Source organism: Saccopteryx leptura, chromosome 4 (assembly GCF_036850995.1).
Source record: "Saccopteryx leptura isolate mSacLep1 chromosome 4, mSacLep1_pri_phased_curated, whole genome shotgun sequence".
NCBI classification, from domain to species: domain Eukaryota; kingdom Metazoa; phylum Chordata; class Mammalia; order Chiroptera; family Emballonuridae; genus Saccopteryx; species Saccopteryx leptura.
In genome coordinates, this window is record NC_089506.1 from 46,064,135 (window position 1) to 46,087,104 (window position 22,970).

Consider the following 22,970-nt stretch of genomic DNA (forward strand, 5'->3'; position numbering starts at 1 on the left):
GCATATGGCTATATAATAAGGCAGGCTGGGACCCCTCACCTTCTGCAAGCTATCTTTAGCGGTGCAGAGTCCTCTGGAGCCAATCTTTTTTTCTCTTTAAACCTATTTTCTTAATTCCACGTTGATCCCACTCAGGACTTGGAATTATTAGCCTGTATGAGAAATGGCTGGATTCCATATATATTTGCATGAACCAACAAGATGGACTAATTCTGGGAAAGAGAATCAGAATTGACCCCACATTTTTTTACCTGCGTGACCGTTATAATGGAGTGGCTGGGATGGGGAAGGACTCAGAGTAGAAACAGTTGGCAGTAAGACGAGGATGTTACTCGTAAGCCGCCCGCGTGTGCCCAACTGGCAACGGCGGGAAAACTCCCGCCCCCAGCGTGCCCCGCGCGCCGGCTCGCGCGCTCAGGGGCGGGGCCTGTGTGCGCATGCTCCGTAGCGGCACGCTCTGGCGGTTGCGGCGAGACGGTGCCCTCGAGCGTGCTAGTTTGCTCTGTGAAGCGAGTAAGGGCGGCTGGGTACGCCTGGCCACTTTCCGTTCCCCGGTAAGTGCGGCGGCGGCGACGGTACCAGGCGGGGACAGTCTCTCAAGGGAGTGTTAGCGTGCCTGGCGGCCCCGCCTGAAGCTCCTCGGACTCGGGGCTCTCGCCCCTCGGGAGCCGTTGGTCGGCTCTCCGAGGCGTTCGGTTTAAGTTCCGTGCCGACGGGCACCGGCCGCCGAGGCGTCGTCTGCCCTGCCGACTAGGAGGCCGAGTGTAGGAGGCGTGCGGGCGGGCAGAGCGGAATGGGTCCGGCCCGGGTCACCCGAAGCGGCCACCGGCCGGAGCTGGAAGCAGCCTCCGAGCTCGGAGGGGCCGCCCCGGGTCCTCGCAGCGGCCGCCCAGCCCCGTCGCGTGCGCGGGGCGCCCGTGAAGAGGCCGTTGGAGGCGCCTCTGGCTCCCGAGCTCCGGGGACCCCGCCAGGCTGCCGCCCCCGCCCCCAGCGGAGGCCGGACCTCCCGCCGCCCCTGTGTGCCTCCTAACAGCGCACTGCCGGAGACCTGGTAGATAATGCACCAACCTTGTCCCCGTCCAAAGGCACAGTGGTGGCGGATTTTTGATCCTTCGTCATAAGATGTGACCGCGTATTGCATTCTGAGTAGTATATAAAAGGAGTCGTAAAAATCACTCTTGAATGCTGACAATGTGGGGACACCACTAAATACAGCACAGAGGTTTTCAACTCATGGCAGCCTCTCTACGAAGTTGGGGTGTCTGCTCCATTTGCGGGTGAAGATCGTGAGGCCGAGCCAGGTTTTAAACCCTGCCCTATGGGAATCCAGAGCCGGAGATTATTATAACCTGGGCTGTCTCGACCAGGTGTGGTGAGCTTTTATCCCGGGGACAGTTCAGTGTTTCCGAAGCAGCCCAGAAACGTGTCCACCAGCTGTGAAGAACAGATTGTCCATCTACTGGAATGGAGGAGAGTGTTATTGAAAACAAACAAAAGCTCAGGTTGTTGAATTGTAGAGCACTCTGGGTTAAGAAAGCAGATTAAATACAAGCATCTAATTCTACTCCCCCTTGAAATCTCACTACAATGCAGTGAAGGGATTTTTTTGTTTTGTTTTGTTTTTTAAGAAAAACCCACAAGGATGGAGAGGAAAGGAAAGGGGGAAAAAAGCGATAAAATACTGGGTACTAGAAAGCAGGTGTTTTAGCAAATGGTAGCTTATTTCTATACCAGCAGCAGGGAATACTGTGGAGCAATTCTATGTAAATCACAGAATCTTCAGATTGCACAGAAGCTGGCAGCACTGGGCACCTTGGTAACTGGCAGTGAAGGTAATTGTGCAGAGAATGGTTGTGGGGGGCTTAAAATTAAGATGATTTGGTTGAAATCCATTTATGAAGTAATTAGATATCTAGATCAATAGTTTTTCAACCTTTTTACACTTGGGGACCAGTGAAATTAGGAGAATTATTTCAGGGACTGCTAAGGCAGAAATCACCCTGGGCATAAGCGAATTCAACTAAAATCAATCTTCATACACTAAATTCCTGGCAGACAGGACAGTTCTGCAGACAGGTAGTTAAAAAACACTGATCTAGGTCCTCTCCATTTCACACTATTGGATGACTTCCTTTTTGCATTAAAAGACTGTAGGCTATTCTCTTGAGAATGTAAAACAGAGGGCCCCAGACACAGTTAATTATGGGGCTACATTTATTAAAAGAGGGACACTGAAGGCTGAAGTCCTCCTCCTTGCATTCAAATCCCAGAACTTTTGCAGTCAGACTAATACCGTCAGGCTCAAATAAGAGTTCTTTGCACACTTACACATCAAAGGGGAAATACTATATTGATCACAGGGTTGCTTATGGGAAGGAAAAGGAACTTGGTTGAGGAGAAAGACTGTAAAGAGACTTAACCATATACATTTTTGTCCTTTTAAAATTTTGTACCATGTGCATATGTTACCCATGCAGAAATGAAACGTATATTTTAAAAACAATAGCAAATGAATATTCCCTTTGACACAGCAGTTGCTCTCCCAGGAATTTATCTTATAGATATGTCTACACATAAGTGAAAGCAATATAAGTATAATGCCACTCATTGCAATACTGTTTTTGCAGAAGATTGGAAACAGTTTCAATGTTCATTGATAGTTGGTGAAATAAGTTATGTTTGACTGTTGCTTGGAGTATTATTCTACAGCCATAAAAAAAAATGAAAGAAACACATTATATAAAGAAAAGAGTAATTACCAAGATATATGTTAAGTGTGGGAGGGGTCAAAGAAAGGTATCAGTTCTAAAAAGGAGAAGGATATGTGTACATATAGAATACCTGCGTGGCAAGCTGTGTAAGAAAGGGATAATAACATCGGTGTCTTTGGAGAAGACATCTGGGTGGCAAAACAGTGGAATGAAAGAGACTTTTCACATATGTTTTTGGTTATCTTTTGAGCTTTGAACCATATTATCCAATGAATTTTTTTAAATGTTAATTGGGAAAAATAGATGAATAATGGAGTTCCTGATGTTGATAACATCCTGAACAAAGAAAGATCTCTAATAGGAAGAAATGCTGCAAAATCTCAGTGGCTTACAATTCATGCTCTTGGTGGTTCAGGTCAATATTTTGTGATTATTCAGTGGATTAAATCTTAGCTAGACAAGGCTGCACTCCAGGCTTTAGTTTTGGGTTCAGATCTGTTCCATGTGTCTTCATTCTGGGGCCCAGGCTGAAAAGACAAAAGTACCCGGAGCATGCTTTTCTCATGGCTGAATGTGCAAGTTAAGAGGGCTTCTGGAAATTTACCCCTCCTCTGCTTATAAGTGGCACATTGGAAGGCACCTTTGCTCACCACTATACCACCAACACTTAACTGTAAGCGGCACATTGAAATGTCTACATATGTTCCATTAATTAAAGCGAGTCCCATAGCCAAACCCAGTCAATTGGGTAAAGATACACTCTTCCTATTGGGAGACTGCAGTCACGTAAAGAAAGGTGTCGGTGTATACAGCAATTGCATGGTGAGAGGAAGAGTTGAGAACAAAAATAATGAAGGCAATGGGTTAGTAGAAAGATGCTGTGAAATTAGATTAAAGATAGTTGAGAATAAGGATGCCTGGGATGTGTGTGTGTGTGTGTGTGTGCGCACGCACACTAACATACAGCACCCTGTTTTGATAGGAATTTTCTTAAGGCTTCCATATTATCACATTGGTTTTATATTATATGACACTTGTCAGCCCCACACCCTGGCCCAATAACTTACTCTGAGTGCCTATAGGAACCTTGAAAATAATTAAATAATGTATATGTAAGGATTCCTAGAGAAATAGTTCTAAATGTGTTTATTTCTGCTATTGAATGTGTTCATTCATAGTTCTTGTATCATATCCATGTCTGCCAACCCACCTTTCACAGCAGAATCTTCTTTTCAGGGAGCTGTCCTTTGCTTCTCAGATGTAATGCACTTTAAGTTTGTTATTCAACAGTGAAAATGAGTCATACAGAGGTAATATATATTTTCATATGTTCTGCATCATCAGGGTTCCTATTATTTTATTTTTTGTAGTCATATGGCTCCAAAGTAATTTTCTTCTTGTATTGTGAGAAACAGTATAACATTAGTGATTAAGAGTAAGGACTTTGAAGCAGACTGCTTAAGTTTGAATACAGCTAGTGACATCATCTTGGGCACGTTACTTGACCTACTGTGCCTCAGTTTCCTCATCTGTAAAATCGAAATAATAATAATAGTATTTGCCTCATATTATTATTAGGGAGGTTTAAATGAGTTAGTGAATATAAAAAAACTTAATCGTACCTGACACATTGTAAGTACTTAACTATTAGATATTAACATCATTGCTTTTTATTCAGAGGCTATAATTTGAATCATGGGACTTACAGAACAGTTATTCAGTTGTTTGAATAAGAAAGGAAGTAATTTTTGATACCTATATTCTTTTGAATTCTAGGTTAAATTAAAAATACCTTTTGGAAATAAAGTACTAGATGCTGTTTGTTTGGTACCTAACCAGAGCTTAACATATGGAATAATTCTTACACATGGAGCATCCGGAGACATGAATCTTCCTCATTTGATGTCACTGGCAACCCATCTTGCATCTCATGGTGTTTTTTGCCTGAGATTTACCTGTAAAGGCCTTAATATTGTACATAGAATCAAGGCATATAAGTCAGTTTTGGTAAGAAAATTTCTTTATATTTACTTATAACAGAATTCTGTTTTAAAATTAATAAATTTAAGACAAATTTTGTTATCATTTGATTTAATTTAAATGTCTTTTAATGAGTATTTTAAGAAACTCAGCAGTACATGAAGTTTCCATGGAGATGAGTACTCATAAATGGTTCTCCATGATATTGTCAAGGAAGCTACTTATATAATTTTCTTAATGGAATTATATACCTTTAGAATATAGTTCTGGATATTTTGCTTACCATGCTATGAATGTATAAATACGGCATGGTTTTCTTAATATGTTATTTAGAAATTGTAAAATCCCTGGATAAAGTAAATTTGAAATTTCTTTTAATCCAAATTATATTAAACTTGCTAATTTTTTCAGAGCTTTAACTTAGATATTAGTATTACTATGAAATTTTGTATTAGTTGTCAGCTTTAACTGGCCATTTTTTAAATATAATTTTAAAATATTTTAGTATTTGATTTTTTAGGCTGATGAAGTGTTTTTTTTTGTTGTTGTTTTTGTACTTTTCTGAAGCTGGAAACGGGGAGAGACAGTCAGACAGACTCCCGCATGCGCCGGACGGGGATCCACCCGGCACGCCCACCAGGGGGCGATGCTCTGCCCCTCCGGGGCGTCGCTCTGCCGCGACCAGAGCCACTCTAGCACCTGGGGCAGAGGCCAAGGAGCCATCCCCAGCGCCCGGGCCATCTTTGCTCCAATGGAGCCTTGGCTGTGGGAGGGGAAGAGAGAGACAGAGAGGAAGGAGAGGGGGAGGGGTGGAGAAGCAGATAGGCGCTTCTCCTGTGTGCCCTGGCCGGGAATCGAACCCGGGACTCTCGCACGCCAGGCCTATGCTCTACCACTGAGCCAACCGGCCAGGGCGATGAAGTGTTTTTTTTGTTTGTTTGGTTTTGTTTTTTGCTTACTCATATTTGCCTGTATTACCGAACATATGATCTGACAGTGCAGAGATCACTAGAAGCACAAAAAACTGGTTAACTCTTTCAAAAAGAAGCTCAAGATTTTGTGGTTGTCTGTGCAAAGATTTTACATATATACTTCAGTAATGATGAGAAATACATGTTGATTTCCCAGTGGAATATTTTACAGGAGAAGAATTGATCATTTTTTTGTTAATTTTTTTTTTTTAGAGTTACCTCAAGAACTCTGGAGAATACAAACTTGCAGGTGTTTTCCTTGGAGGTAAGTTAAAATACTTGTGAATACTTGTTTTTAAATCTACTACTAATAATACAGAAATTGAGAATTAAAATTGATGACAAAAAGCTAATCTAAGAATTTTTTTTTTGTTTTGGTAAGTTGCTTCCTTGTATAATATCAAAGTACTTTATATATTTAAAACAAATTTAAACTTCATATTTATGTATTGTAACCCAAAGATTTCTCCTTTTTTATGTATCTGGTTCACCTTCTCTCAAATGATTCCTTCATGAGGATTGTCCTCACAGTTCTTCAAAAAAAGAATTTCTTTTTTTAATAAATTTTATTTAGGCCTGACTGGTGGTGGTGGAGTGGATAGAGTGTTGACCTGGGATGCTGAGGACCCAGGTTCAAAACCCTTAGGTCACAGGCTTGAGCACAGGCTCATCTGGCTTGAGCACAGGCTCACCAGCTTGAGCACATGGTTGTGGGCTGAAGCACAGGATCTTAGACATGATCCCGTAGTCGCTGGCTTGAGCCCAAAGGTGGCTGGCTTGAAGCCCAAGGTCGCTAGTTTGAAGCCCTAGGTCGCTGGCTTGAGCACAAAGGGTCACTGACTCGGCTGGAGCCCCCTGGTCAAGACATATAAGAGAAGCAATCAATGAAGAACTAAAGTACCGCAAGTATGAGTTGATGCTTCTCATCTTTTTATCTCTCTGTTTCCTGTCTGCCTGTCTGTTTCTACCTGTCTGTTTCTCTCCCTCTCTTTCTCACTTGCTAAAAAAAATAGACTTATGATTAGTTTTTAGCTCTTCATAGTCTATTGGTGTCTATCATAGGTATTGCGACTGTTAATTGACACTTTTTGGAATTAATTTGTTAATACACAAATATGAATGAACAGTAAATAAAATCTAATTTGCCACATTGTCCCCACTTTATGTAAATGTTTATACTTCACACTGAAATTAATTTTAATTGATTTTAGGTCGTTCAATGGGCTCAAGAGCAGCTGCTTCTGTACTGTGTCATACGGAGTCAGCTGATGCTGATAATTTTGTTCGTGGTCTCATTTGTATTTCTTATCCACTGCACCTTCCAAAGCAGCAGCATAAACTTAGAGATGAAGATCTCTTTCGTTTAAAAGATCCTGTACTATTTGTGTCAGGCTCAGCAGATGAAATGTGTGAAAAGGTGAATTACAACTTGATATTTGTGTGAATGAGACAGAAAGAAAGACAAATAGAAACCATGTATTATCTGTGGCATTCAGTCTCTTTAAAGAGATGCTGAATTGACTAATGCTAGTTTTGTGCCTTAGTTGTCCTATTGCTTTGGAGAACCTAAAATAATGACAAAATTAATCTCCCTGGAGAGACAATTGGTAAATGTAACTTTTACTTGGGAAATGAAAGATTGATTTGAATCATGTGATTTGGGGATTACTAACTAGACTGTACATTTTGGTTTATCATTTCAACATTGAAGCAGGTTCTTCAATATTTTAGAAAATCGACTCGAGAAAAAGTTAACTTGTACACATTAGTAAATATTAGTATATTTTCTACAGCATGTAATTTCCTTGGGAAAAATATTTTTAGAATATTTTTCTCCAATTTACTTAATTTTTATCATCAGTAATAAATGCTTGATCTGTTCTGTTTCTGAGAGATGCGAACTGCCTGCCACTTTGGTAGACATTTCCTAGCACATTTCATTGCCTCAAAAGTTGCTTGTAAAGTATATATTGAATGAGTATTTAGTGAGTGGATGCTAGTATATGTGGGTTGGGAGAGAATTTTTATTAGACACAAAAAGAGGATTAGCCTAGTGTCCTCTTCTTTTTTCCTTTAGAACTTGTTGGAGAAAGTCACACAGAAAATGCAAGCTCCTAATAAAATTCACTGGATTGAGAAGGCAAATCATTCCATGGCAGTGAAAGGACGGTCAACAAATGATGTTTTCAAAGAGATAAATACACAAATTTTGTTTTGGATCCAGGAAATCACTGAAATGGACAAGAAATAATTGTCTTTAGTTAAAAGCCATGTTATTTTGAATACAAATGCAGTTAATTTGATAAAAAAAAAAGGCATAACTCAGCATTATGAGGTATATTTTTGACTAATTTAATGTTCTTTAATGTTTCCCCATTTTTAAAACCTGTTTTGTGATATTGATGTCTTTTACAAAATGTCTTTTGAAAGCATAGTTCTATAAAGATGATGCACAAATATTGAAGATGGTTTAAATATAATTTATTTTTATTAATATAGTTAAGTTTGAAAAAATTAAACAGTTGAATTTTGTTACAGTGGACCTTTTGTCTTATTTCTGTGCAACTGAGAAAGTAATTTTGCAGAGGAGTGTCATCTTTACAAAAAGGAAAACAACACTTATTTTACTATAGTAAATCTAGTCACTAATTCAGGCCCTCAACAATTCTCATCTGTATAATTGCAGTAGTTGATTTTCCTAATTTATTGTCTTTTTGCTTTAGTAGATCAGTTGACATTTCCAACTCAAACACCTGGGAGATCTCCAAAGATGACTGTTAAGTTTAAAGTCCTTAATTCAAGTCTCTCCACAGTAGGCCCTGTCAACATTTTAGCCGTATCTTTTTCTTACATAGTACTCCAGGAAACATGGACTACACAAAGTTCCTGAACTCCACAAACTCTGTCTCCTCTTCCTGAAACTTTCTGCAGTAGTCTTTGCCTGATAAAATCTACTCCTTTTTCTCCCTTTATAGCTTTCTTTAAATTATCCCAAGTATTTCTTCTTCAAGCTCACATAATATCTTATACTTTGTTGTTAATCGCACTTTGCCTTCACAGTAATTACTGATGCATTTGCTCCATACCACTTAAATTACATACTCCTTCAAGTCAGGGAATAGTTTTTACTCATCTTTGTATCCGTAAAACTTTTTAGTTACTTGTTCAGTGCGTTATTCTTTTTTTTTTTTTCATTTTTATTAATTTTAATATATTGTGTTAACATGGATTCAAGTGTCCCACTCAATATAACACCCTTACCGCCCACCCCCATTACTCCCCATAGTGCCCCCTTCCCCATAACTCCCTTCCTTCTAGGATTTGCTGTCCTGTTATCTGTATCTATGTGTTCTGTACTGTATTTATAATTTCACTAATCCCTTTACCTTCTCTGATCCCATCCCCTCATCCTCCATCTCTCTGACAACTGTCCCTCTGCTCCCCATGACCCCACTGCTGCCTCTATTCTGTTCCTCAGGTCACTTGGTTTATTAGATTCCACATACAAGTGAGACCATAAGATACTTGTCTTTCTCTGTCTGGCTTATTTCACTTAGCATAATAATCTCCAGATCCATCCATGCCATGGCAAAAGGTAAGATTTTCTTTTTCATGGCCGCATAGTATTCCATTGTGTATTTGTACCACAGCTTTAATTCATTCATTCACTGACGCACACTTGGGCTGTTTCCAGATCTTGGGTACTGTAAACAATGCTGCAATAAACATGGCAGGGCATTTCTTTTAAATCAGTGATTTGGTATTCATAGGATATATTCCTAAAAGTGGGATAGCTGGGTCAAAAGGCAGTTACATTTTTAATTTTTTGAGAAAACATTGTACTGTTTTCCACAGTGGCTGCACCAGTCTGCATTTTTCACTAGCAGTGCAGAAGGGTTCCCTTTTCTCCACACCCTCATCAGCACTTTTTATGTGTTAATTTGTTAATGAGTGCCATTCTGACAGGTGTGAGGTGATAACTCATTGTGATTTAAATTTGCATTTCTCTGATGATTAGTGACATTGAACATTATTTTATATGCCTGTTGGCCATCTGTATTTCCTCTTTGGAGAAGTTCATTTGGGTCGCATTTCTCTGCCCATTTTAGGTAGCACTCTCTGACTGAAATGTTTGTGGTGTCTTTATGAGGAAGACGGGCTTGGTGGTACTGCTCTCCAGGCCACCTGTTTCCCTTGTTCTAGGAATGCTTCTTGAGGGTACTATTTTCCCTCCTGTTGTGAGTATTGAAAGCAGTTGTTCCTTTTGTGGGTACACTTATTTCTTTAGGCTGGCTGGCTCTGAGGGTCAACGTTGATCATGTATATTACACACTGTGAAATGTCTGTCCTATTGGGTGTATTGATTTTCCACAGTGTCTGGTGCCTGCTAGACTCTACCTTTGGGTGTGCTGCTTGTGTAGGTAGCTAAGTCTAGGGTTGGTGCTGTCTGCCACCCACTAACAGTTGTGATGGTTCTAAATCATCTTGGGCTGTTGTCAGCCATTGTTTGTAACCCGCTGTGGTCTACTTGTCTGCAGCTACTGTTCTTTTCACTGTTTGCATCTGCATTTTCTGTACCTGGGTAGTGTGGGAGGGGCCAACCCATGTATAAGGATCAGCTTCCTCCTGCTTAGAGCTGACAGCAGCTCCATAAAAGCCCCAAGCTCTGTAATATTTGCCTCCACTTTTCAGCTGCTCTACCTCCTTTTGCAGCTGCCTGATCTTCCCACAGAGTCTTCTATAGAAAGACTATACTGTGGACTCAGACTGGCCTCACCCAACCAACCCTTTACAAATTGCAAGCTTGTTCAGTTACAGCAGTTGAGGTTGATAATACAATGTTAGCGGGACCCCCGACTTCAGTGGTCTCTTGGTCAGGAGCTCAGTACAGGAAATATGGCCCCCACTTCAGAGCCTAATCCCCCGGCCACTGCTGGATACTTAAATTTTATTTCTCCCCAACAAGGTGAACAGCAGGTTCAGATTGAGTGGGATTGACAGTCCCCTCTGCAGAAATTTTTATAGCTGGTGAAATGCTAGGCTCGGAGGAAGACAGAGTCCTCTCCTGGGGCTGACTGTGCCCCCCTCCCAGAAAATGGCTAAGTCTGTCATTCAGATCCAACAATAGTCTCACAGGGACCTGTACTTGAAACATCCGTGCTCCAAGCCTCCCCCTTCTTCCTGTGGAAACCAGCCCAGGAGGGCAGGATATACAGCACACAGGCTGGGTGCTGTGAAGCTCCACCCTATCCAATGCACATTAGCCACTGTGCCGAAAGCATAACTCACCTCAGCTGAGCCAGGTGTAGGGAGCCCTTCCTTAGGATAACACTCTATCAAGGGTTGTTAGGTCCTGAACCAATGCTTTCCACAGCTGGCCACTGGATGTGCCAGCCCTGGATCTCCCTGGCAGGAACCTGGCACAGACCAGTGGTAGACACTGCCCATGACTGTCTCTTAGCAACCTCTTGGAGCTGCAAGCAATCCAGAGTTTGTGGCTGCCTCTGCTGGGCCCAGGTGCTCATGGAAATATAGACTGGCCTTGACCTCCACTGGGTCTGGGGGTAGGTCCATTTAAAAGGCCAAGATTCCCTGAGTCCCACCTCCTGCAGCCTTTGTCTGCTGGCTGTTTGTTGGGCTAGGGCTAGGCCACTGAAAAAAACCTCTGGTAGAGTGTAGAGCCTAGGGCAATTCAGGGATTAGGAAGGTGGTGGGTGTGGCTCCATGCCTCTGCCCCAGGTGTCAGTCTGTCCAGACTTTTCACAGACCTCAACAGGGTGTGGCCCCAGGAGCCCAGTGGGTGTGGCCTCTGAGACCCAGAGGTGTGGTCTGCTCACTCTCCAGACAGTTTCTACTGAGTCTCCTGTGGGGCAGAAGCACCAGTCTTAGGCTCAGGAGCATGGAGGGGGGGGGGGGGAACAGGACTTCGGCTTCAACACTGGAAAACTGAGTCACTAATGCACTCCCTGTTTCCTGGCTTCTTAGAACAACCGATCTCCATGATTGGGGCAGGAATGACTCCCAAGGGTGGAGCAGTTGCTTTCCCCCAGGCTGCTGCCGCTCAGAGAGGACTGCTCCACCCAAGAAAGATGGTGACTGCAGTATTGAAGAATGACTCAGCACAGGGGTTCTAGTGGCTGTCCCCGACAGTGTCTCTCCCTCGGCCTCCAACTGTACACTCTCCTCCTGCAACTCTAGTCCTCTCAGCCTCCCCCGCTGGGGCCCAGGTAAGTGGCTATGAACAAGATTTTCTGCCCGAGGCCTTAAGACGGAGCGTGTGTCTCCAAGAGCTCTGTCTCTTTTTCAGACAGAAACCCGGCTCTTTTCCCCTCCAAATGCTATGTGGGCACCTCTTCAAGGCTCTGGTGCTCGGCCTGGGGCTGAGGACCCACACCTCTCAGGGAGACTCACCCTGCAGTGAGAGTTCCTCCAGACCCTCAGCCGCTGCTTGCTCCTGGGAGCGGGCCGCCCTTTCCACATCTCCGCCCTTCCTACCAGTCTCGGTATCGCTTCTTCTGTAATACTTGGTTATAGACTCCTCTTCATTTAGTCCAAAGTTGTTTTTTCAAGATGATTGTTGTTAAATAAAGTTGTAATCCAATTTGTTCCTGTGAGGTGGCAGTTGGGATGTCCACCCCTTCTGTCACCATTTTGGAATCCTGCCTTATTTTTTTATTATTTAATAAATATTTGTTATATTGAACTAAGATATGCAGAGGAGACTTTCTAACCATTATGAACCACCCTGTATTTGCTACTTACACACCTATTATTGAGATTTCATTACTGGTATATAAAAAATAAAAACCTAGTTCACAATGTCCAAATAGCTTAAAGAATGTGGCATTAGTAAATACAGATTTTTTTTAAACTTTAATATTTTTTCTGAGTGTTTTCCTGTATTGTCTTTTTCTGTTAATAATGGGATTTCTTTGGTGTTCATTATTTTGTCTATGATTTTTAAAATAAATATGGCTTAGCATTCACTTTTAAAACTGCTTTCTTGAGATTGATGTAAGAGGTTTCCAGTGCAAAAGACATAAGTTGAGGCTGTAAACCAGGTAATTGTACTTTTCATTAGTAGGCAGGTACCAGAATAACGAACATGAGGAAGCCCTGGAAGAGGATACTCTTTACCTCTCTGCCAACTTAAACATTGGCATGAGCGTTATACAGAAGTTCCTTTTCAGTTCACGGAAGAACTATTCAATGGAATACTAATTAGGGATTTGGTTCCATAAGGTTCTGGAAAATCTAAGATACTAGAGAGTAGTGTTAAAACCTTGAATCCCATTTAAGGTAGTTAACATTAAGTGAATTAGAGAATGCCTGCCCTAAGACAAGAGAAATGGAATGTATTGCCAACTGGATTATATTTCTTAGGAAAAAAAGAAGAAGAAAATCACCTTAACTGTGTATATAGGTAGGGAACTCAGAGAGGATGTTGTACTTTACCCTGGAAACATTTCAGAGGAATTGAAGTTTTTTCTAGAAGTAATGAATACAAACCATGCATTCTTTCTAGAAGACTTTTCTTTGCAAAGACAAATTCCAAGATCATGGTGTAACCTAAATAAAAATTATAATTTCCTGGAGGCCATGGTCCAGGAGACTGGAAGACAGTCCACTTGAACACTTAGAATGTGTCTCTGAACTTACTGTCTTCAGTACTCAGAAAGTAAGAGCCTCATAAGTCTTCCTTGAACTCAGTTAAACTTATGTGACCAAAGAGGCCTGAACAATTAAAATTGTTTTAAAGAGTGGTATTTATTTCCCCTGGTGGGAAAGATTTCAAGTTCTTTTAATATATGGAGTATGTTCAAAAAGTTCAGGAAGTCACTCTTAGAGTCCTTTAACCCAGTTTATCAAAATTGTTATTACATATCCAGATTCGTCTGAAGTGGAGAGCTGGTTGTTATTGTGCTAGTGTGTGAACAATATATCAAATCAAATGCTTTTCTTTATGAAGTATTTTCTAAACTGATATACAGTATTTTATTTCTACAGTGGATTTGTGCAGTTTTCCTGGGAGGCTAGGATAGGAAAGCAGAGGACCTTGGGTTTAGTCCTACCATGCCTGAGCTCTCCCTATAGTTTATCCTGCCTCCTCATAATCCCGAGAGGAGAGGATCACAGACACGAAGCCCTCTTCCCACCCACACCAATGACTGATGGGGGCATTGGAGGGAATATAGCCTGTAAGTGAGACTGAGAGAGAATGACCAGAAAGTTAGGAGGGCAGGGAGACTAAAGGGAGAGTTTCAAATAGCAGTGAGGGTTCAACAATGTCAAATTCACAAAATACAGGTGTAAGTACTGGTCTTGAGAACCAACATTACTTTGATGGCTTTGTCCTCACCCCTGACCTGAATTGGAACACACAGCAGCTCAATGATCTATACCCAACTGCCATCTGCCATTGCCAGGACATCAGGTGACATCGGGACCTCACTCCAGAGCATCTGCCACTACTCAGCAACATCCTCCAGGATAGGCAGGAAGCCATCCCACAGGGCTACCAAGAGACCACCTCCTAGTAGTCCTGTGCTGTCTGCCCTTTTACACCTGCACATGGACTTCACTGCCCTGGGCTTCAAGGCTCATGGTCAAGGTGGAGCGAGCTCACGTGTCGGCAGAAGTGATTGTGAACCTGGAGTGTGATCTGGAGCCTGACCAGCAGCACACCCTTACCTTTGCCCTCAGCACTTGACCCTGTGCTGCTCACCATAAGGAGAAAAACATAGAAGTGTGGGATTGGGGATGAGGGTGTGGGCTGCAGGATTTTATGCACCAAGTAAATTTTTCTTTATTTTAAATTGGCTTATTTCTAGTATGTTAAAGTATTAGTCCCATTTGAAAAAAAAATCTTTTGGCTCATAAAAATTCTATAACGTTAATTATTTTATTATACTGTGATAAGACAAATGAAAATTTTTCATATCATTTTACATTTATGCTAGGGATACCAATTCTTTCTCTGTTATAAATGCTACTTGATATGGAACCATAAAAAACCCCGAATAGCCAAAGCAATCCTGAGGAAACAGAATGAAGCTGGAGGTATCATATTACCTGACCTCAAATTATATTATAGAGCCACAATAATCAAAAAAGCATGGTACTGGCAGAAAAATAGACATATAGAACAATGGAATAGAATTGAGAGCCCAGAAATAAAACCACATATATGTGGACAAAAAATCTTTGACAAAGGAGCCAAAAACACACAGTGGATACAAGAAAGCCTTTTCAATAAATGATATGGGGAAAACTGGAAAGCCACTTGCAAGAAAATGAAATTTGACTACAGTTTGCCTTCCTGCACAAAAATTAATTCAAAATAATGCCTTAAAAATTAATTCAAAATAGATCAAAGACAAATATAAGATCTGAAACAAATTACAAAGAAGAAAACATATGTACTAAGCTCATGGACCTTGGCTGTAGAAAACAATTTATGAATTTGAACCCAAAGGAGAGGGAAGCAAAGGCAAAGATAAATGAATGGGACTATATCAAATTAAATAGCTGCACAGCAAAAGAAACTGACAACAAAACAAATAGGCAGCCAACGAAATGGGAGATGATTATTTGCAAACAACAGCTCCAATAATGGGTTAATCCCCAAAATATATAAAGAACTCAAAAAGCTCAGGAACAAACAAGCAAACAATCAAAAAGTGGGGAAAGGACCTGAACAGACACTGCTTCGAGGAGGACATACAAATGGCCAACAGATATATGAAAAGATGCTCATCTTGACTAGCTATTAGAGAAGTTTAAATCAAAACTACAATGAGATACCACCTCACACCTGTTAGGTCGGCTATTATCAACAAGACAGATAATAACGTGCTGGAGAGGCTGTGAAGAAAAAGGAACCCTCATTCACTGCTGGTGAAAATGCAAATTAGTACAATCATTATGGAAGAAAGTATGGTGGTTCCTCAAAAAATTAAGACTAGAACTACCATATGACCTAGCAATCCCTCTACTGGGTATCTACCCCCCAAACTCAAAAACATTGGTATGTAAAGACACATGCAGCCCCATGTTCATTGCAGCATTATTCACAGTGGCCAAGACATGGAAACAACTGAAGTGTCCCTCAATAGAGGATTGGATAAAAAAGATGTGGTACATATATCCAATGGAATACTACTCAGCCAAAGAAATGATGACATAGTGTCATTTATGACAACCATGGATGGACCTTGAGAACGTTATACTGAGTGAAATAAGTAAATCAGAAAAAGTTAAGAACTGTATGATTTTATACATAGGTGGGATATAAAACTGAGACTCATGGACATATATGAGTGTAGTGGTTACCAAGGGTAGGGGGACGTAGGGAAGGGGAATGGGGGGAGCGGGTGAGGGGAAGGCTGTAAAGAGGGACAAATATAACATGTCAGAAAATGATTTGACTTTAGGTGATGGGTATACAACATAATCAACAGTTCACATGCTATAGAAATGTTTACCTGAAACTTATGTACTCTTATGATCAATAAGAGTTAAATTTAATTTTCTAAATTAAATTTTAAGAATAAACATGTATTTACTATGCTTGGATTATTTGGATGTGCCTAATAAAATGAATTATAAAACATTTCATTTTTTATTAAATAATATATTAAAAATACAATTTATACACTTTTAATTTTAGTAATAGAAATAGTGAAATTATTTTTACTTATTCATATTAACAATAACACTTTAACTCCTCAAGATATGCACTACAAGATATAATTGTCAGCACATGAGATGTGTTGATGATCTTGGCATCTTATATGAGCTATGTAATGTTCTTTGGGTTTAACAATGAGCTTGAATATTTTAATACTTTTTCTATAGAGAATTTTGAACATATACACAAAAAAGACAGAATAGTATGTTGGAACTCTACATACCTCTCACCCAGTCCTCAAACATTGCACACTTCCCCTCCATTACTATTTTGAAGCAAACCACTTAATATTACAAATATTTTATGTTTTTACAAGAGAACTACTATTTTTAACAATCTCACATCTAAAAAGTAACAGTAATTTCTTAATATCCTATATGCAGCCAGATTATTTCTATCTCATGTGCATTTTCTAATAGTTGGGGATATAAAGTTACACATGCTAGCTCTTTTAGGTGTGTTTTAATCCATAGGTTTCTAATTCTATAGCTTTTTTTTCCTTGCAATTTTTCAAATTGAAGAAACCAAGTTTTTTGATCTATAGGTACTGTCCCTATTGGCAGATTGAAATTATTTAACTTTGAATTTCTAATTGTCCCTTTAAAGGTCTTCAAATAGATTACACAGTGTGCAGCATTTAAAATAAAATTTATTGTTTCAGTGATTGCTTATTACGTCTAAAAATGCAAATTTGAGCTATTAGGCCTATAGAGCTGTTATGTAGTTACATGTTATATAGAGCTGTTACACAGTTAGCGCTGTTAGAGCTGAAATAGTGAAATGTCTTACCATGAATGGGGTGGGGTGGAGTGACTAGTTCTTGTACTGTGAAGCACCAGCACTGAGATATCAACTGTCAAATATGACACAATTTTAAATACCAAATTAGATACAAAAGGGCCTATTTATTTAAAGTGAGAAAAGAAATCAATACAAATTTCAAATTTTATAAAGCTGATCAAACCCTCACCATCATGAGTTCAGAAAAAGCATTTTTATGAACTGCTTTAATACAGTTTCCTACATTTTTTGGCGGCACATACTTTTTTCACAGAAAAATGATTTTGTCATATTTTTAAAGAGAAAACAAAGGTAAACCAATATTGTAGTGCTTGATCAAATTTTGTTATTTATTACTGTTTATAAAATCCAGGCACTTTTCTGACTCAGTGGAAATTTTACATTGCATTTCTTCTAGAAGCCCAGATTTCATCAGACCAGGATACACTAAATGTGGCAAGAAGCAAGCCAGTAAGTTGTGCTTAAAATGCGTGATTTCACACACAGGTGCACGTGCTGTTTGTGGTACTGGTATAGGTTTGTACTCCAGAAACAAACTGTGGTAAAGTCTATGTCATACAATCCCCATCGATAGAGTATAGTAAATGTGTAAGGTGTGCTCTGCTTTTTGATTGTTACTCCTGTTGGAAGAGAATGTTCTTTTTGACTAGGTGTTGTATAGAATGATTTATCAGCTTAAAATTTTACACTCCTAATGAATGGAAGAGTTATCCACAAATCAGTTTACTATACCATACCTTCTAAGTCTTGTTTCTCGTGTATTATGTATATTCCTCGTGCTTGGGACACCATAGGAAGCTTACAAGTGATAGAGTCCCTGGCTTTGCACCCCTAGGTCCCAACCTGGGATGTGTCCTTCACAGTAGGCAGAAAGAGTCCTGGAACCGATATCCATTCTGGGATGGCTAGCATAACTACAGACAGATGTGAATATCAATCACATAAGCATTATGTGCCCACCAAATCCAAACTTAATGAATTTTAACTTGCCCTGAGCCCAGTTCCAAAAATATTTGCAGGCCCTCTAATCTCCCCAAACATGAAGTCAGAAATAATGGAGGAAATGTCAAAGTGGAAAGAGAGAATAGGAGGGGTTCCTCGGGTTACAATACAGTTCTATTCTTAAGACAGTGACATAACCTGAATTTTGGTGTTAGCCGAAACACACCCTACCCTAAGTCACTTACCTATCCTAACACAGTTGTAAATTCATAATCTAGAAGAAAAAAAAACAACTAAACTACAGAAAAAAACCACTTTATTTTTTCACCACACTCAACCAAACTAGTTCGCCCACACAGTCCATAAGTATAATGCTACAGCATAAGCTAAAACATATCTCAATTTTTTAAAGTTTTTGTGGAAATGAGCATCGTAAACTTGAAATGTCATATGTCGAGACTGTCGTAACCCGAGGACTCCCCTGCAATTAATTACAGTAAACTATCTCACTTTTAGAAATATTTGGGTTCCTGAAGCTCAGGCTGTTTCACCCTTCATGGTATATCTGCTTGTGCAAATCATATTAATTTATTAACTTCCATATTCTAGCAACAAACACTTATTCTCTGTCTACTTCGTGTCAGGCCTTGTCCTGGCTATCAGACCCAACAAAAATTAACTAAGCACAATCTTGACTTGGGAAGCACACATTTACAGGTCAAGAAGAGATAACCTGTGCAAAGCCCAGTAACACACTCACACATGCACACGTGAAGAAACACAGCCTGCTGGCATCTCATTTCTCTAACATGTTTGTACAGTATGTCACTGGTATCTGCTGAAGAAAACAAAAGTAGTTCTGAGGCCTCAATTATTTAGGTCTAAGCCATCTATCAAGAGTTACCCATTTGGAGTGAATATTGAAAAAAAAAAAACTGAATCCAGGTTTTCTGGTGATTCATGGTCTGATTCCTCCAGAGACTCAAGATTCTGAGGGAATAGAGGCATGTGTTATAACATATGCTGATGGGGCCTGACCTGTGGTGGTGCAGTGGATAAATCGTTGACCTGGAAATGCTGAGGTCGCCGGTTCGAAACCCTGGGTTTGCCTGGTCAAGGCACATATGGGAGTTGATGCTTCCAGCTTCTCCCCCCTTCTCTCTGTTTCTCTCTCTCTGTTTCTCTCTCTCCTCTCTAAAAATGAATAAATAAAAATTTTTAAAAAAATCAAGGTGTAATTAAAAAAAACAAAACATGCTGATGGTGTCATCAAATGACATTAAAACGAGAGAGAGATTTAGTCTCAAGTTTTAAGGTAATGAGGGAACTTGGGAAGGCAGAGTGAAAAGAGTATAAACTTTCCCCTGGAAGATTTAGACTGAGGGCTGAGAATTTCTTAGTTCTATATAACTACACTCCCCTCTCCAACCCCAAAGGCCTGCCACTAACTTGGAAGAAATAGAGAAAACAACAGGAATTCATCCTTAAGTCAGAGGTTTCCAAACTGTCTCAGTGCTTTTAATGTCTCTATTTTTTTCATGGCAGCCCTAGGCCAAAATTAACAGTTAACAATTCTGAATATTAAGTAGCTTAGGTCCGAAACACTTAATTTTTTTATGTCTTAACAACTTAGGAGTTGTTTGAAAAAAACATAAATTGAAAGAAAAATAGTTTATTTCATTCTTCAATAACCACAGTTACCTACTGGTGGAATGTGTACCTGTTAGGCACTGCGCAACTTTTCAAACTTTGGGAATCAGATTGGATACTCCACGCTGATACTTGGGCAATGCTCGCTTTTATTTTTGCAACAGCTAATAACTCAGCTTCACAATGAAATTACATAATGGAATGAAATGTAATGCCATGTAATGAAACTGAACTACCTTGGCTAGTAGTTCACAAAATTTCCAACAGATGTCACTATGTGTCCCTCCCAGTTTAAAAATATTCCATGTGTTGCCTGACCAGGTTGTAGCGCAGTGGATAGAGCGATAGACTGGGATGCAGAAGACCCAGGTTTGAGACCCCGAGGTTGCCAGCTTGAGCGCGGGCTCATCTGGTTTGAGCAAAGCTTACCAGCTGGGACCCAAGGTCGCTGGTTCGAGCAAGGAGTCACTCAGTCTGCTGAAGGCCCATTCTCAAGGCACATATGAGAAAGCAATCAATGAACAACTAAGGTGTCACAATGAAAAACTGACGATTGGTGCTTCTCATCTCTCTCCGTTCCTGTCTGTCTGTCCCTATCTATCCCTCTCTCTGACTCTCAGTCACTGTGTAAAAAATAAATAAAAAAAAAATTTCATGTGACCACAGGACATGTTTGAAACTGCCACCTTGATTTTGTTGCAATGCACTATTTTTATAGTTTGTTCAAGAGCATTTCTTCAAGAATAATAGTACAATGAGAGGTAGTATAGGTAGGGAAAAGGAACAACTGAGTAATAAGAGACTAAAGCTGGATTCGTTTGTTTCTCCCACCAGATTACTCTCTATACACACACTCTAATTCACTCTAATTTGAGTAATTTCACTTTTGTCACAACAAAACTTATGGACCTTGGTACATTTCCATAGTCTGTCTACTCCCAATTCTCCTACCTGATTATTTCATACCTTTACTTCTATTCTCAAATCTCAAATATCTCCTACCCCATCCTCACAAGCAAATGACTATGTTTAATACTTCACTGAGAAGTGAGGAGACTTTTCACAGACTTTCTTCACAGCTATATCAACCTAGCTATTTCCTCATCTAGTACTATAAATGAACATTTCCTGCTGCCACCTTTCAGTAATGAAGTGGTGCTTCTTTTAGATAGAAAGTGGAAAAAAGTTTTCTTAGAAAAAGGAACAAGACAAAAACATTCTTTGCATATGTATATGAAGTGCTGGGGAGACTCCCAAGTGACTTAGGCATGTACCTGATCAGAATCAAAGAGCAGAAGGTTTCACAAGTGAACTACGCGGTGATGTGCTGACTAGGATTCCGACTGCCCTCCATAGCATACAAGTAGGGCAGACCAGAATAATACTACATAAGCTTTGAAAATTAAGTTGATATTTCAACAAAAATGTCAAAAAAAAGAAAGCAAAAGTAGCTCAAGGATGTCTGTTCTGAACCCAAATAAGGTCACTACTTGCCAAATTAGAAGACTTAAGAAGCTAGATTCTCATAACATCCAAAAAGTCCAGATTATAATCAAGTAGCATATTATTCATCATACCATGAACCAGGAACCTCTCACCCCAATGAGAAAAGACAGGAATCTGTCAGATTTTAAAGCAGTCATCACAAAACTGCTTTAATGAGCAATGAAACAAGTGAAAGAAGTCTCAGAAAAGGAAAAAAAGACATAAAAAAGAATTTATTAAAAATTTTAAACAAAGTAAAATTAGCAAGTTCATTGAATAGGCTCAATAGAGGAATGAAAATGACAAAGAACAGAGTCAGTGACTGACAATAATAGATAGGGAATCTGAGGAATTCCTAAACAGTATAAATCCAAAGAAATTCATGACAAGACACATTATCCTAAAAGTATTGACAACTAAAGGCAAAAATATTGAATGCATTTATAGAAAAATAATGTATTACTTATAGAGAAAAAACAATTAGAATGGCAGTGTATTTCTCATCAGAAATCATGGAGCCTTAAGGGAGTAAAATAACATTTCTTAAGCGATTTAAGAAAAGAGCTTTCGCCTGACCAGGCGGTGGCGCAGTGTATAGAAGGTGGGACTGGGATGCGGAAGACCCAGGTTCGAGACCCCGAGGTCACCAGCTTGAGCGCGGGCTCATCTAGTTTGAGCAAAAAGCTCACCAGCTTGAGCCCAAGGTCGCTGGCTCGAGCAAGGGGTTACTCGCCTGCTGAAGGCCCGCGGTCAAGGCACATATGAGAAAGCAATCAATGAACAACTAAGGTATTGCAACGTGCAACAAAAAACTAATGATTGATGCTTCTCATCTCTCTGTTCCTGTCTGTCCCTGTCTATCCCTCTCTCTGACTCTCTCTCTCTGTCTCTGTAAAGAAAAAGAAAGAAAAAGAAAAGAGCTTTCAATGCAGAATTCTGTATTCAACAATACCGTTTAAAAATAAAGATGTAATACAGTCTCAGGTGAAGGAAAACTAATTTGTCACCAGTAGATCTTCCCTAGAATGATTACCAAAAGAAGTTCTTCAAACAGAAAGGAAGCAATAACAGAAGGAAACTTAGTACATTAGGACTGAAGAAAGGACAATAGAAGACATAGGTAGATGGAAAATATAATAGACTATACTTCTCCTTTGATTGTTGAAAGCAAGAATTATAATATTTTCGGAAGTGATTCTCAATGTAGGTAGAGGAAATATTTAGGGCAAATGTGTTTTAAAAGGGATATTTGGAAAAGGACCTAAATGGTGAGGTTTTTCTGGATTCCACTATTTACTGCTATTTAAATATGTTTATGAAGTTCCAGAGAGATTCCCAAGTGACCAATGCATGAAACCAACCAGAATCAACACAACCAAAGGTTTTAGAAATGAACTACAATGTTGAATACCACCCAGATTCAGACCCTGAATCTATAGTAAAGTAGTAAAATATTCATACTAGTGGAATTATTAGTCACATATACATCTTATAATTTCTAGAGAAACCCCATATATATGATATACTCAATATAATCTTTAGAGAAATCAAAATGAATTACTCAAAATCTTTCAAGTAACCCCTCCAAACCAGAGGAAGGCAGGAAAAAGAAAGCAGGAACAAAAACCAGAGGAACAAACATTTAAAAATATAATAAAAAGGTAGAATTAGGTCTCAACATATTAGTAATTGCCTTAAATACAAATGGTCCAAATATACCAATTAAAAGCTATATTAGCA

At 39.7% G+C, this 22,970-nt stretch overlaps 1 protein-coding gene across 2 annotated transcripts; it reads left to right on the forward strand.

The window, feature by feature from the left end:
* Nucleotides 1-453: 453 nt before the first annotated feature.
* On the forward strand, nt 454-8,244 carry TEX30 (testis expressed 30). 2 transcript variants are annotated; one of them, XM_066383591.1, is made up of 6 exons: nt 454-554; nt 3,948-4,021; nt 4,488-4,718; nt 5,876-5,927; nt 6,874-7,079; nt 7,740-8,242. In XM_066383591.1, exons 2-6 carry the CDS (start codon nt 4,007-4,009, stop codon nt 7,911-7,913), a joined length of 678 nt encoding a protein of 225 aa, XP_066239688.1. In that variant the 5' UTR covers nt 454-554; nt 3,948-4,006; the 3' UTR covers nt 7,914-8,242. The 2 variants fall into 2 exon arrangements, with proteins under 2 accessions (XP_066239688.1, XP_066239689.1); XM_066383592.1 differs by lacking the exon at nt 3,948-4,021 and having other exon boundaries at nt 460-554; nt 7,740-8,244.
* The last annotated feature ends 14,726 nt before the right edge of the window (nt 8,245-22,970 follow it).